Source organism: Saccopteryx leptura, chromosome X (genome assembly GCF_036850995.1).
Source record: "Saccopteryx leptura isolate mSacLep1 chromosome X, mSacLep1_pri_phased_curated, whole genome shotgun sequence".
NCBI lineage: Eukaryota > Metazoa > Chordata > Mammalia > Chiroptera > Emballonuridae > Saccopteryx > Saccopteryx leptura.
Genome location: NC_089516.1, coordinates 36,068,582 through 36,085,925, shown reverse-complemented (window position 1 = coordinate 36,085,925; position 17,344 = coordinate 36,068,582). Strand labels below are relative to the sequence as shown.

Genomic DNA, 17,344 nt, shown 5'->3' with positions numbered 1-17,344 from the left:
GGGTCCTCCACATCCCAGTCCGACACTCTATCCACTGCACCACTGCCTGGTCAGGCTTTCTATGATCTTTTTTATCTTCTTTTTCACTAAGAATAATGTGGTCTTTACCAGTCTACAGATTACCAGATTTAGTAATCTTTTGCCACTTGCTCCTTTGTTCTCTAAACTCCACCATACTAATAAACTTTGAGGTCCCTAAAAACTGCATGTTCCTTTTGAAAACAGGCTTTTATATGTATTGTTTCTTCTACTAAGACATCTTTTCTAGGCACTTCCCACTGCCCCTTTCCTCCTGCTCTTTCTTCAAAAGTCTTAGGTAAATATTATCTCCTCTAAGAAGAACTCCCTGGTTCCTCAAGGCTGGATTAAATACTCTGCTTCTGGCAGTTTACTGGACTAAAGTATAGATAATATATATTCTGGAGGGCATTCCCATTTTTAAAAAGGTGTATCTCTGATACATGCTACAAAATGGATGAACCTTGAAAACGTTATGCTAAATTAAATAGGCCAGACATAAAAATACAAATATTGTATGATTCTACTTCTATGAGTGTACTAGTCAGGATTCTCTAGAGAAACAGAAACAATAGGATGTGCATGTGTGTATGTAAAGAGTTTTATTGTAAGGAATTGGCTCATATGATTATGGAGGCTGACAAGTCCCAAGATCTACAGAGTGAAGCAGCAAGCTGGAGACCCAGAAGAACCAATTGTATAGTTCCAGTCCAAGTCTGAAAACTTGAAAACCAGAGAGCTAATGGTGTAAGTCCCAGGCTGAAGGCTAAAAGACTTAAGACTCAGGAAGAGCTGATATTTCAATTTAAGTCTAAAGGCTGGTAAAAGCCAGCATCCTAGTGCAGAGGCACCCAGGAAGAAAGAATTCTCTCTTGCTCAGAGAAGGTTCAACCTTTTTGTTTTATTCAATTGACTGAATGATGCTCACCCACATTAGAGAGGGCAGTCTGCTTTACTGGCTCTACCATTTAAATGTTCATCTTACCTGAGAACATCCTCAGAAACACACCCAAGATAATATTTGACCAAATATCTGGGCACCGACGGCCTAGTCAAGTTGACATATAAAATTAACAATTACAATGAGGTACCTAAAATAGACAAATTTATTGAGACTGAAGGTAGAATTGTGTTACTAAAGAATGAGAAAGGGGAGAATAAAGAGTTATTGTTTAATGTGGGTGGAGTTTCAGTTTTAAAAGTTAAAGAGTTCTGGAGATGGATGGTGGTGATGCTTGTGAACATTATAAATGTGCTTAATGCCACCAAACTGTACACTTAAAATGGTCAAAATGGTAAATTATACATTATGTATATATTGCCACAATAAAAAAAGGTTACATCACTGATAGTACAGATTTCTTAATGCTCTGCTACTAAGTAAAGAAAGGGGAATTTCCACCCTCTCATCAACTGCAAAAAAAAAGGGCATAATGATCTTAAATTAGAGCAAAGAGAGGTACTAATGAGATAATTTAAAATAGCGAATCTTTCCTAATGGAAAATGTTTATATAACTGTTATTGGGAGACAAAGCTTTGAGTGAAAAATGCAAAGAAAACTGAATGTGAGACTTATACATTAAATAAGTTATGCACCCAGAAGGAGCTGACATAGTTGCAAATAAAAAGCACCTCCTGACATCTGAAAGAACCTTTTTCAAGTCCACTCTAAAAGAAAGTACTCCTATTTTAGGTCTCCAGGAGTCCCACATATTAAAATGATAAGATCATAAACATAGATCAGCAATCATAAAACACAACAAAACAACTTGACTACAAGTGAGCAGAAACAATATAAATTTAGAACCTAAAGAACATCAAATTGACATCAGATATATATTATGAAGTAATTATGTATAAAATATTTAAAGCTAGATGACGTCAGAGTAATGGCGGGGTAGGAAGCAATACCGATAAATCTCCCCCAAAACTCAACAAGATCTTCAACCAGAAACAGAAAAACCTATACTTGGAGCTTCCAGATGCTTCGCAATACACCCAAAGGTATGATTGAGTGAAAAATTGGCTAAATATATAACCAAACCCCAAAGGAAATAGGGAGTAAGAAATGCTCCACCTTCCTCACTAACCTAAACAGGGCGGCTTTCTCTGGTAACTGTGAATATAGAAACTGAGGCGGGAAAAGGGGGTGAATACATCCAGGCCGCGACACAAACGGCCGAACCAGGCTGTGGCACGGAGATCCAAGCCAAGGAAAATCTGATCCTGTGGCAACCCGGGCAATACAAGCTAACACTCGCGCCAAACCCAAACAAAGAAAGACAAGCGGCGCGGCCATTTTACCCGGTCTCCTGGTCGGTGCACAGTTAGTGGGCGAGAATTTCTTCCTAGGCCCCGAGAGTGGGTGCCCGTGTTGCCCCACGGAGAGGCAGGGTCAGAGGCCTTTCTGTGGGCCGAGGGCAGAGTCTCTGGGCAGCCCCAGCACCCTGGGAAAGCCGCGCACGGGAGGGAGTGAGAACTAATTCCAATGGTGGAGATTTTCCGTGCTGGAGGGTGTTTCACTCAGAGGGAAACGCGGCCGGCCTCATATCCGGGTTTGCGCGCGCAGATAGTGAATGAGAGATTCCTCCGAGTGCCTCGGCAGTGCGCGCCCGTGTTATCGCACAGAGGGGCAGAGTCAGGGGCCTTTGTGTGGGCCAAAGCAGAATCTCGGGCCGCCCCAGCGCCTTGCAAAAGCCGCGCACGGGGACGGAGCGAGACTCAATTCCAACGCTGCAACTTTTCCCTGCGGTTGGGGGTTTCACTCAGAGCGTGAGACTGCTAGCCGGATATCCTGGTCGCAGACAGTGAGTGAGAGTTACCTCCAAGCACCCTGGAAGTGGGCGCCCGCTTGTGTTACTGGACAGAGTGGCAGAGCCAGAGGTCTTGGAGTGGGCGGAAACCCCACCTGATTATGCTAGCAGCTCTGACTGACTGAGCCTTACCCAGAGCCCTGTGCTGAGTGGAAATAGAGTGGGGAGTTGCCAGCTCTTTGAGCCTCTTACTATCCAGGCAGAGGCAGCAGTAACCCCATAGCTGGATTATCAGGCTACTAATTGAGGAAGGAAAGACTAGGAGAAAGGCTCCAGGAACACGGACTCTCTCACTGTCGGAGCCTATAAATGCTAATGAGCTTCGACTGCCAACGAGACTAAAGCACAATACATGACATTGCCATAGAGACTTATCAACTGCAAACCTCCACCTGAGCGTGCCAAAGGGGCAAAACCCGGGGTACAGAGTCACCGACCAGGAAGAGGGAGAGAAAAGAAAAAGCAAGAAGATAACCTCTCAAAATCAAGAATAATCTGCAGACTTTATAACCTATCCCATTTTATTATATTTGTTCGTTTGTTTCTCTTATCTTCATTCTTGATACTTTTTTTTTCCTCCTCCAATTTGGACGATTAACTCTCTACCGGTCTTACTCTCTCCTCTCCTTGAACTACACTACCCATAAGTGTTACATCTCCCATTATCTTTTCTCTTCTCTTCCTTTCTCTCTATGAGGGTTGCACTCCAAAACCCTTAACTCTCTCTCTGTCTCTCTCCTTCCTTTTTTCTTCTTTTAGTGGTTCCCTCTTTTTTTCTCTCTCTCTCTTTCTTTTCTCCCTCTATATTAGTTTCTTCCTTTCTCCTTTACATCTCCTCTCATTCAAACCTCAATAACAAACAAATTATCTTATCTGGGACTCAAACTTATGTTTGTGGCATTTTGGGGGGTTTTTACTTCACCTTTTTAACTCACTAGCAGTGCTCCCATCCCTGGCTCTCCATATTATGTAGTTCTTGTTCCACTAAATACAATAGTAATATTTTAATTTGTCCCCCCATTTTTCCGTTTTCCTCTTAATCCTCTCATCATAACTCTTAGACAACCAACACCTAAAAGCAAATCATTTTATTCTTGACCCAAATTTTTTCCTTATTTGCTTTTTGTGGGTCCATACGCTTTTTTTTTCTTTTTTCTTTTTTTTTTCTTTTTCTTTTTTTTTTTTTGCCCCTTTATTACTTTTCCCCAATTCAGGCCCTCCATCACAGGCATTGTTTGTTATAATTCACGGTCCACCACAAGACCTTCTCAAGAAAGAGGGGAGAGGAGAGGAGAGGAAAAAAGGAGGGGGGGGGAATAATTTCCTTTTTTAAAAAAAATTTTTATTTTATTTTATTTTTCTTTATTTCATTATTAATTTTTTAAAAAAAAACAACTCTTTTCGATTTTTTATTTTTTTTATTATTTTTTTAAACTTTTTATTCTTTATTAAATCTCATTAATACTATCAACAAAACCACCCTCAGATGCCATTAAGGAAGAGAAAATCAAATATCATGGATACAAAAGAAAGAGAGGTAACACAGCTAGATGAGGAAAAATCTGTGGAGAAAAAATTTAATATATTGGAAACCTTGGAGCTAAATGACAGAGAATTCAAGATAGAAATCCTAAAAATCCTCCGAGATATACAAGAAAACAGAGAAAGGCAATTTAGGGAGCTCAGAAAACAACTCAATGAACACAAAGAATATATGTCCAAGGAAATTGAAACTATAAAAACAAATCAAACAGAGATGAAAAACTCAATTCACGAGCTGAAAAACGAAGTAACAAGCTTAGCTAATAGAACAGGTCAAATAGAAGAGAGGATTAGTGAAATAGAAGACAAGCAACTTGAGGCACAACAGAGAGAAGAAGAAAGAGACTCAAAAATTTTAAAAAATGAGATAGCCCTACAAGAATTATCTGACTCCATCAAAAAGAATAACATAAGAATAATAGGTATATCAGAGGGAGAAGAGAGAGAAAATGGAATGGAGAACATACTCAAACAAATAATAGATGAGAACCTCCCAAGCCTGTGGAAAGAACTAAAGCCTCAAGTTCAAGAAGCAAACAGAACTCCAAGTTTTCTTAACCCCAACAAACCTACTCCAAGGCATATCATAATGAAATTGACACAAACCAACAGCAAAGAAAAAATTCTCAAGGCAGCCAGGGAAAAGAAGAATAAAACATATAAAGGAAGGCCCATTAGATTATCATCAGATTTCTCAGCAGAAACTCTACAAGCTAGAAGAGAGTGGACCCCAATATTTAAAGTCCTGAAAGAGAGGAACTTTCAGCCATGAACACTATACCCATCAAAGCTAGCCTTCAAATATGAAGGAGAAATAAAAACATTCACAGATACAGAAAAGATGAGGGAATTTATCATCAGAAAACCCCCACTCCAGGAATTACTAAAGGGGGTTCTCCAATCAGATACAAAGAACAAAAAAAAACAGAGCCACAAGTAAAAGCTCCAAGAAGAACACAATAAAACCAAATTTAAACTGTGACAACAACAAAAAGAAAGAGGGGGAGAAGATGGAGATTAACAGTAGCAAAGGACGATGGAGTGCAAAAGTACTCACAAAATAGTTCGCTACAATGAACAGGGTAGGGACCCTTTTCATTATTCAAAGGTAACCACCATTGAAAAAACCACCACAGAAGCACATGAGATAAAAAAGATAGCAACAGAGGAAAGATGTATGGAATACAACCAAATAAAAACAAAAGATAGAAAAACAAAAGAGAAGGATCAAACAAGACACAAAACTAACAGAAAGCAAGATATAAAATGGCAATAGGGAACTCACAAGTATCAATAATTACACTAAATGTAAACGGATTAAACTCACCAATAAAAAGGCACAGAGTAGCAGAATGGATTAAAAAAGAAAATCCAACTGTATGCTGCCTACAGGAAACTCATCTAAGTAACAAGGATAAAAACAAATTCAAAGTGAAAGGCTGGAAAACAATACTCCAAGCAAATAACATCCAAGAAAAAGCAGGTATAGCAATACTCATATCGGATAATGCTGACTACAAGACAGGAAAAGTACTCAGAGACAAAAATGGCCATTTCATAATGGCTAAGGGGACACTGAATCAAGAAGACATAACAATTCTTAATATATATGCACCAAACCAAGGAGCACCAAAATATATAAGACAGCTACTTATTGATCTTAAAACAAAAACTGACAAAAATACAATCATACTTGGAGACCTCAATACACCGCTGACAGCTCTAGATCGGTCATCCAAACAGAGAATCAACAAAGACATAGTGGCCTTAAACAAAACACTAGAGCACCTGGATATGATAGACATCTACAGGACATTTCATCCCAAAGTGACTGAGTATACATTTTTCTCCAGTGTACATGGATCATTCTCAAGAATTGACCATATGTTGGGCCACAAAAACAACATCAGCAAATTCAGAAAAATTGAAGTTGTACCAAGCATATTTTCTGATCATAAAGCCTTGAAACTAGAATTCAACTGCAAAAAAGAGGAAAAAAATCCCACAAAAATGTGGAAACTAAACAACATACTTTTAAAAAATGAATGGGTCAAAGAAGAAATAAGTGCAGAGATCAAAAGATATATACAGACTAATGAAAATGACAATACAACATATCAGAATCTATGGGATGCAGCAAAATCAGTGATAAGAGGGAAGTTCATATCACTTCAGGCATATATGAACAAACAAGAGAGAGCCCAAGTGAACCACTTAACTTCCCACCTTAAGGAACTAGAAAAAGAAGAACAAAGACAACCCAAAACCAGCCGAAGAAAGGAGATAATAAAAATCAGAGCAGAAATAAATGAATTAGAGAACAGAAAAACTATAGAAAAAATTAATAGAACAAGGAGCTGGTTCTTTGAAAAGATCAACAAAATTGACAAACCCTTGGCAAGACTTACCAAGGAAAAAAGAGAAAGAACTCATATAAACAAAATCCAAAATGAAAGAGGAGAAATCACCACGGACACCGTAGATATACAAAGAATTATTGTAGAATACTATGAAAAACTTTATGCCACTAAATTCAACAACCTAGAAGAAATGGATAAATTCCTAGAAAAATACAACCTTCCTAGACTGAGTCAAGAAGAAGCAGAAAGCCTAAACAGACCTATCAGTAGAGAAGAAATAGAAAAAAACATTAAAAATCTCCCCAAAAATAAAAGTCCAGGCCCTGACGTGTATACCAGCGAATTTTATCAAACATTCAAAAAAGACTTGGTTCCTATTCTACTCAAAGTCTTCCAAAAAATTGAAGAAGAAGCAATACTTCCAAACACATTTTACGAAGCCAACCTAACCCTCATACCAAAACCAGGCAAGGATGGCACAAAAAAAGAAAACTACAGACCAATATCTCTAATGAATACAGATGCTAAAATACTAAACAAAATACTAGCAAATCGAATACAACAACATATTAAAAAAATAATACATCATGATCAAGTGGGATTCATCCCAGAATCTCAAGGATGGTTCAACATACGTAAAACGGTTAATGTAATACACCATATCAACAAAACAAAGAACAAAAACCACATGATCTTATCAATAGACGCAGAAAAGGCTTTCGATAAAATACAACACAATTTTATGTTTAAGACTCTCAACAAAATGGGTATAGAAGGAAAATATCTCAACATGATAAAGGCCATATATGATAAACCATCAGCTAACATCATATTAAATGGCACTAAACTGAAGGCTTTCCCCCTTAAATCAGGAACAAGACAGGGTTGTCCACTCTCTCCACTCTTATTTAATGTGGTACTAGAGGTTCTAGCCAGAGCAATCAGACAAGACAAAGAAATAAAAGGCATCCATATCGGAAAAGAAGAAGTAAAGGTATCACTTTTTGCAGATGATATGATCCTATACATCGAAAACCCCAAAGAATCCACAAAAAGACTACTAGAAACAATAAGCCAATACAGTAAGGTCGCAGGATACAAAATTAACATACAGAAGTCAATAGCCTTTCTATATGCCAACAATGAAACAACTGAGAAGGAACTCAAAAGAATAATTCCCTTCACGATTGCAACAAAAAAAAATAAAATACTTAGGAATAAACATAACAAAGAATGTAAAGGACTTATATAATGAAAACTATAAACCATTGTTAAGGGAAATCGAAAAAGATATAATGAGATGGAAGAATATACCTTGTTCTTGGCTAGGAAGAATAAATATAATCAAGATGGCTATATTACCCAAAGCAATATACAAATTTAATGCAATTCCCATCAAACTTCCAATGACATTTTTTAAAGAAATAGAGCAAAAAATCATCAGATTTATATGGAACTATAAAAAACCCCGAATAGCCAAAGCAATCCTAAAGAAAAAGAATGAAGCTGGGGGCATTTCAATACCTGACTTCAAACTCTATTATAGGGCCACGACAATCAAAACAGCATGGTATTGGCAGAAAAATAGACACTCAGACCAATGGAACAGAATAGAAAGTCCAGAAATAAAACCACATATATATAGTCAAATAATTTTTGATAAAGGGGCCAACAACACACAATGGAGAAAAGAAAGCCTCTTCAATAAATGGTGCTGGGAAAACTGGAAAGCCACATGCAAAAGAATGAAACTGGACTACAGTCTCTCCCCCTGTACAAAAATTAACTCAAAATGGATCAAAGATCTAAACATAAGACCTGAAACAATTAAGTACATAGAAGAAGACATAGGTACTCAACTCAGGGACCTGGGTTTTAAAGAGCATTTTATGAATTTGACTCCACAGGCAAGAGAAGTGAAGGCAAAAATTAATGAATGGGACTACATCAGACTAAGAAGTTTTTGCTCAGCAAGAGAAACTGATAACAAAATAAACAGAAAGCCAACTAAATGGGAAATGATTTTTTCAAACGACAGCTCAGATAAGGGCCTAATATCCAAAATATACAAAGAACTCATAAAACTCAACAACAAACAAACAAACAATCCAATAAAAAAATGGGAAGAGGATATGAATAAACACTTCTCCCAGGAAGAAATACAAATGGCCAACAGATATATGAAAAGATGCTAATCTTCTTTAGCTATTAGAGAAATGCAAATCAAAACGGCAATGAGATACCACCTCACACCTGTTCGATTAGCTGTTATTAGCAAGTCAGGTAATAGCAAATGTTGGAGAGGCTGTGGAGAAAAAGGAACCCTCATACACTGTTGGCGGGAATGTAAAGTAGTACAACCATTATGGAAGAAAGTATGGTGGTTCCTCAAAAAACTGAAAATAGAACTACCTTATGACCCAGCAATCCCTCTACTGGGTATATATCCCAAAAACTCAGAAACATTGATACGTAAAGACACATGCAGCCCCATGTTTATTGCAGCATTGTTCACAGTGGCCAGGACATGGAAACAACCAAAAAGCCCATCAATAGATGACTGGATAAAGAAGATGTGGCACATATACACTATGGAATACTACTCAGCCATAAGAAATGATGACATCGGAACATTTACAGCAAAATGGTGGGATCTTGATAACATGATACGAAGCGAAATAAGTAAATCAGAGAAAAACAGGAACTGTATTATTCCATACATAGGTGGGACATAATAGTGAAACTAAGAGACATTGATAAGAGTGTGGTGGTTACGGGGGGAGGGGGGAATGGGAGAGGGATAGGGGGTGGGGAGGGGCACAAAGAAAACAAGATAGAAGGTGACAGAGGACAATCTGACTTTGGGTGGTGGGTATGCAACATAATTGAACGACAAGATAACCTGGACTTGTTATCTTTGAATATATGTATCCTGATTTATTGATGTCACCCCATTAAAAAAATAAAATTATTAAAAAAAAATATTTAAAGCAATGAACTATAGCAACATAAACACAAATGGCAAATTATCCAAAGTTATTAGGCAGTTTTGGGAAAAAAACCCAGTACATTTACAAATTAAAAACATGATTGTTGAAGTTTAAAAATCAAAAAGACAATAGCAGATTAAGCACAAAGAGAATTTAGTTAATTGAAAGATATAGCTAAAGGAATTACCCAAAATAGCACAGAAGATGAAACATATGAAAAAGAAATTAAGATAAATATGGTATACAGAGAAAGCCTATCATACATATAATTGGAATCCCAGAATGAAAGAAAAGAAATAGTGGAGAAGTGGCAAACAAACAAGGTCAACCATTTTTGCCACTTCAATTTAACATTATACTGGAGTTATAGCCAAATTAGGAGAGGAAAAGAAATGAAAAGCATCCAAATTGGGAATAGTGAAGTAAAACTATCTCTTCCAACGATATAATTTTATATGTAGAAAATCCTAAGGAAGCCACAAAAAAATTATTAGAGTTAATAAATGAATTCAGCAAAGTTTTAGGATACATGATCAACATGCAAAAATTAGTCATATTTCTATACACTAGCAATGAAAAATGCAAAAAGAAAATTATTTCATTTACAATACCATACAAAAGAATAAAATATTTAGGAATAAACTTAAGTAAAAAGTGCAAAGCTTATACACTGAAAACTATAGAACATTGTTAAAAAATACTTAAAGATGACCTAAATAAATAAATAAAAAGTCTCGGGTTCATAGATTGAAAGACTTAATACTGTTAAGATGACAATAATATCCAAAGCTACCTACAGATTTGAGGCAATTTTATTAAAATCTCAATGGACATTTTTGCAGAAATGGACAAACTGATCTTAGAATTCGTGTGAAATTTCAAGGAACCCAGACTAGCCGAAACAATCTTGAAGAACAACAAAGTTGGAGGACTCACACTTCCCAATTTCAAAACTTACTACAGAGATGATGTCAAAGTTATGGCAGTGTGAGAGATACCCTTGAACTCTGCCCTTAAAATTTCAACAAATTAAACAGCTACAATGCAGTGAAATAACCCAAGCTGGGCTCACAAGCTTGCCTGAAAGATCCATGCACCAAATGGACTAAAGATGGAAAGGGTGGGGGTGGGAGGACACAGAATATAAGACACACTGGCAATTGGCTCTGGAGAGGAGAGAGGCCTGGACTGGCTGGGTTTTTATCTGCCGGGTCTCTGGAGAGGGGAGAAACTGGGAGTGACTTGGTCTTCTTCTGCCAGGAGGAGTGGTGAGATTGAGTGGTAGAGGGGAACATACTAAACAAAAACAATGGCAGTCTGACCTGTGGTAGCACAGTGCAAAAAGCATTGACCCGGAACACTGAGGTTGCTGGTTCAAAACCCTGGGCTTGCCTGGTCAAGGCATGTATGGGCGTTGATGCTTCCTACTCAACCTCCTTTCTCTCACTCACTCTCTATTTCTCTTTCTCTCTCTCTCTCTCTCTCTCTCTCTCTCTCTCTCTTTCTCTCTCTCATGAATAAATAAAATCTAAAATAAATTTTTTTAAAAAAAAAAAGCAAGAGCAGAACAAGGGGTCATGGCCAGTGTTCCAGCAGTGTGCTGGCAGTGCTCACTTGGCACAGAGACAGAGAAAACCAAAGTGCAGCCCTCCATCCTCCCAGATTCTACCTTCCTCGCCTTGCAGGGAATGAAGAATGGCAGAGACATACCTTACAGCTAGCTATCCAGAGCCACTCTCTCCCCTGAGGAACAGAGGTGCTTTATATCTGATTCTCTGGTCTGTTGAGACATGGGGAGGAGCATGCAGAGACCTGAGATTGCCATTGCTAAAGCAGTAAAGCCCTCACAACAGGCCGACAAATCTTCAAAAGTGCAGCCCCAACTAAATCATTGCAACAGCAACATCTCAGCAGAGGTTAAGCCAGGAATTACACAGGGCTAAAACTTGTAATATAGAGACACCAAGTGGAAGAAAACAGAAAAACCTCTCAAAACTGAAATCACTTTTTTTCTTTTGAATTTCATTTTCTTTAACTTTTATATTTTTCTTTTTATTTTTTGTGGGTATTTTCTTAGTTTTTGATTATTTTTTTGGTTTTTGCTCTTGTTTTTGCAATTTTCCCTACATTTCATTATTTGTAAATTCTATCTATTTTACATTGTATTTTTATTTTATTACTTTTTGGATTTTTTTGTTAGATTTCTTAAAATTTCCACTCTCAAATGCCATCAAGGAATAAGAAATTGATTAGCATAGGTACACAAGAAAGAGACATAGTTTAGAAAGAAAATGAAAAATCTCCAGAAAACAATCTCAATCACATGGAAACCTCAAAGTTAAACAATAGAGAATTCACAATTGAAGTTCTGAAAATTCTCATTGAGATGTTAGAAAACACTGATTGACAATTTAATGAGTTCAAAAAACTAATGAACAAAATGAGTACTTCAAGGAGATTGAAACTTTACAAAAAGAACCAAACAGCCTGACCAGGTGGTGGCCTAGTGGATAGAGCATCAGACTGGGATGTGGAAGACCCAGGTTCAAGACCCCGAGGTCGCCAGCTTGAGCATGGGCTCATCTGGTTTGAGCAAAAGCTCATCAGCGTGAGCCCAAGGGCAGGGAGGCAGAGACAGACTCCCACATGCACCCCGACCAAGATCCACCTGGCAAGCACCCTAAGGGCGATGCTCTGCCCATCTGGAGCTGCTGCTCCATGGCTCAGCAACAAGCTATTTCAGTTGTGAGGCAAAGCCACAAGCCATCTTCAGCGCCCAGGGCCAACTTACTCAAACCAAGCCATGGATGTGGGAGGGGAAGAGAGGAAGAGAAAGGAGAGACAGAGAGAAGGGGGAAGGTGAGAGAAGCAGATAGTCACTTCTCCTGTGTGCCCTGACTGGGAATCAAACCTACAACTTCCACATACCAAGCTGATGTTCTATCACTGAGTCAATTGGCCAGGGCCTCAACATCTATTCTTAATTTTAAAAATAGCAAACTAATAAGGGACAGAGGGAAAGGAGATGAGAGGATGGGATCAGAGAAGGGAAAGAGATTGGTGAAATTATATATACATAACACAACGTTATAGAGAGCAGAAAAGCAAATCCTAGAGGGAAAGCGGAAAGGCATAGGGGAGAGGGGGGCAAAGGGGAAGTTGAGGGGAACACAGGGGTGGGGGGATGTACTCAGTGGGACACTTGAATCTATGTAAACACAATAAATTAAAATAAATAAATAGCAAACTAAGACTACAAAGAAAATTTCATAATGTGATAAGAGTATTCACAAAATTCTTACAACAAATATATTTTAGGTGAAATAGAGGAAGCTTTCCCTTTGAGATTGAGAATAAGATAAAGATGCCTACTCTACTAATTATGTATTACTGCATAACGAACTACCCCAAAACTTGGTCACAATTTTGTGGATTGGCAATTGAGGTTAGGCTGGCTGGTTGGTTTGTCTGTGATCCATGTGACATCAGTGGAGATAGATGGATGAATCCACTTTTTAGATAGCGTCTTGACTCACAAGTCTTGACTCTTCTATCCACACAGTGTCTCTTCAGGGCCTCTCTACATGTCTTGGGTTACTCACAGCATCATGGTCTTAGCACAGTCAGTCTTCTTACATAAGATCTAGATTCCAAGAAACCAAAATAGAAACTACCAGTCCTCTTGAAGAGCCCAGGCCCACAACTGGCACAGCATCATTTCTGCCATATTCTTTCAGTCCAAAGAATCAATGGCCAGTTCACGTTTAAAACAAAGCAAAATAAACTTACCTCTTTATGGGAGGAATGTCAAAGAATTAATAGCCATTTTTAATCTAGTACATCCATGTTTATTAAAAACTGCATTTGGTGTCTTAAGCTGTGCAGTCAGGTAAGAAAAAAAATGTGTAAGGATTGAAAGAGATGAAACAAACTCTCATAATATGTGGAAAATATGGTGGCATACATAGAAAAATCCAAAAGAAACTATCTATCTATCTATAATTTATTAGATTTAATGGAATAGTTTTACAAAGTTGCTAAACACAAAATAAATGCAGATTTTAATTGTATTTCTATATGCCAAAAACAAATAGTTGGAAAATAGTTTAAAATAGCATTTAAAATTCCAAGTACTGTGTTACACATTCTCATCAGATAATAGCTGCCTAAATCTCTCTATACAGCTTTCAAAAGTATATGTATATAAAAATTGCAAATAAAGCCACCTATAACTCACTTACAGAATAACTGGAAGACAAAATTACTATAAGATTAAAGTTACAAATAAGTAAGAAACAAGCATACAAAGCCAGCTGACCTAGCTCCAGAGCTCTCTGGAAAGAATTAAAGAGAGACTGTGAAAAAAAGAGGAAAGGTCAGGGTGAGACGCAGTGGTGGTAAAACACAGATAAAATCACTTCAAAAGAGAGAGAGTCATACCCTGAGTAATAAAACACTAATATTGGAATCCTGCTGGATCATAGCATTGGCTTGTGCGACTAGAGGTGGCAGATTTGGAAAGGCATTTTTTTCTGGGGAAGGGGGATACATATCTAGAACGCTTGGTAGTGAACAAAAAAAGTCAAATGGTGGAAACTAAGTGTTCTGTAAACTCAAAACAATCACAAAATCACAAGAAACAAACCTCTTACTGCCCCATCATGTGTCCCTTGACGTGATGTAGTGGGAAGGACACATACCTACTTAATATTCTTACTAAAAGTGTTTAACCAAAATCGCCTGACCAGGTGGTGGCGCAGTGGATAGAGCATCAGACTGGGATGCAGAGGACCCAGGTTCAAACCCGAGGTCACCGGCTTGAGCGCGGGATCGCTGGCTTGAGCATGGGATCGTAGACATGACCCCAGGGTTGCTAATTCAAGCCCAAAGGTCACTGGCTTGAAGCCCAAGGTCACTGGCTTGAGCAAGGGGTCACTCGCTCTGCTGGAGCCCCTTAGTCAAGGCACATGTGAGAAAGCAATCAATGAACAGCTAAAGTGCTGCAACTATGAGTTATTGCTTCTCATCTCTCTCCCTTCCTGTCTGTCTGTCTCTGTCTGTCCCTTTCTCTGACTCTCTCTCTCTGTCAAAAAAAAACAAAAAAAAAACGTTTAACCAAAATCAAATAATGAGGAAACAGTCACACAAATTTAGAATGTGGGACATTCTACACCACAGTGGTACTGGACTTTTAAAAATATCAATGCCCAAAATTTCCAAAGTAAATTTTCCAAATCTTAATTAATTAATTAAAATGTGAATGTCACAGAGGTAAAAAAAAAAAAAAAAAAGCGGAGCATAGGAGTCTGTTCAAGATTTAAAATGATTCAAAGAGATATGATAAGTAAATGCAATGTGTGATCTTTTGTTAAATTTTGGATTGGGAAAACTATAAAGATATTGTGATACCAATATTACTTTTGCTGCGTATAATAATGTTATCCTATGGGTATGGAGGAAAATGACTTTATTTTTTGGTTTGGCATGCTGAAGTACTGGGAAGTAAAATGCCCTCATGGTTGCAACTTCCTTTCAAGTATTTCAGAAAATTGTGTGTGTGTCTGTGTGTGTGTGTGTCTCTGTGTGTGTGTGTGTGTGTGTGTGTGTGTGTACAGAAAGAAAGTAAACAATTGATATTAACAATTGATGAATCTAGTTGAATGATTTAAGTGTTCATTGCATTGGTCTTTCAATTTCTTGAGGTTGGTAATATTTCAAAATAAAAACTTGAAGGGAAATAATCAAGAATAAATCTGACAGATGTGGAAGCCTCCTAATATACCATTAACATTTATCAAAGAATGTTAGAACAGGGACCTTAATGTTTCTCAAAATTTTTCTCACACTTTAACAAACGTTTATAGTGTATTTGCCATGTATATACATTATGCTATATATTCTACATGTAGAAGTGACTAAAGTCTCTGCCCTCATGGAGCTGACATTTGGTGATGAAAACAGAAGGAACAATCAATAATCATGTAAACCGATAATGAGAAGAAACTGAATGCTATGAAGAAAACAAATAAGTTGATGTTTAGAATCAACAAGAGTCCTATTTTAGATAGCATTGATCTCTCTAAAGAGATGGCATTTAAACTGAGACCCAAAGGGTAAAAATGGGGTAACAGATGAGCTAAGAGCATTCTGAACACAGCGGACCACATACAAAAGCTCTCATGATCAAAAGAGTTAGCATTGTCTAGGAACTGAAGGCAAGGTCCTCCACAGCAGGCAAGCAGGGTGCTCTTAATTCTAGATGTCACACCCACTTTCCCTGACCACGTTGGGAAAACACAATTTCTTTTCCCTGTAGGACAACTAATAAATGCTATCATCACCCTTTCAGGTTTTTCATGGAAATCAAGACTCCTTCACACCAGTGGTGAACTCTCTGGACCCACCGCTATTGACTCGCTACCTTAGAATTCACCCCCAGAGCTGGGTGTATCAGATTGCCCTGAGGCTGGAGGTTCTGGGCTGCGAGGCACAGCAGCTGTACTGAGCGTGACAAGAAATAAAGTATGAGACCTTTGACATTTTCAAGGGAATAGTTCTGAGATCTTCATAAATTCTCCTGATACAATAAAACCATTTATAACATAGAATCCCCTCAATAAAATGCAGTAATATACAGTTGTTTATATAGTATGCAATCATAAGATTGTCTTAAGTGCCTCTCCCACCACACTTGACCTGGTACCACTGGAATAACCAACCATCCCAGTTTGACCTGCACTGTCCTGATTTCAACAAACCCCTTGCCAGTCCTCTCACTCTCCCTCTTAGGTCCAGACCGTTCCCTGACTTCAGTCCAACATGCTTCTCAGACTTGCTTTCTACCTCTGAGCCTGGCCTCTGGGTTACTTCCTGCCTTACATTGCCCATGGTACTGTCACTTTTCTATGTATTTCAACTATGCAGTCCAAACAGACACTGCCCTGAAGCTTCCCAAATTAGTTGTCATTAATCCTGCAGTTTAAGGAAATGTTGCATCATACTTAACTCTTAAGCTCTTCTTCAGCTGCTCAAAGACTGGCAAAAAATATATATATATATATATATTTTAGATTAAGCTTGAAACATTTAAAATAAAACTCACTTTTTTATTATCCTAGTCAAGCATGGGACAAAACATATTTGGGGCTCATATCATTATTGCTTTGAAGTTAAAAGGCAAGTCATTTTGACAATTTGCAAAATAGAGATAATATAAGAACTTTTAAAATCTATTTTTGCCTTCTTAAAAATAGATATAATTATCTTATCTAGCTATCTCTTGGGGCATTGTTAGTGGTACTTTTTTTTAACTCAAAATCTAGTATTCTTAAACTGAGGCTCATAGATGGGATTTAATAGTCCCATTATTTGTGAATGCATGTGTGCATTTTTCTGACAGGAGTGTACAAAGATTTAATAAGATTTTTAAGGGATGCATAGCTTTAAAATTTTTTTCAGAAAGATGCAGAAATAAAGCCATTTGGTCTTAATTCTAATCAACAGAAAATATAATAAGTTTGGATCACAGAGGTATTGGGAACCTTGAAATAAAATAACTATGTCCCCTTGAAATGGTGGTGACCAAGAAAGATAATAATCATAATAAGCTTCTACAGGACA

The 17,344-nt window shown here is 37.7% G+C and overlaps 1 protein-coding gene across 2 annotated transcripts in view; it reads left to right on the top strand.

Moving 5' to 3' along the window:
- Window positions 1-16,270, top strand: part of F8 (coagulation factor VIII) — a 216,840-nt gene extending 200,570 nt beyond the window's left edge. For both annotated transcript variants that reach the window (XM_066356154.1, XM_066356155.1), the window contains one exon: window positions 16,074-16,270. In XM_066356154.1, coding sequence (XP_066212251.1) covers window positions 16,074-16,229 — 156 coding nt within the window. In that variant the 3' untranslated portion in view covers window positions 16,230-16,270. The remainder of the gene's footprint in view (window positions 1-16,073) is intronic.
- Window positions 16,271-17,344: the final 1,074 nt, after the last annotated feature.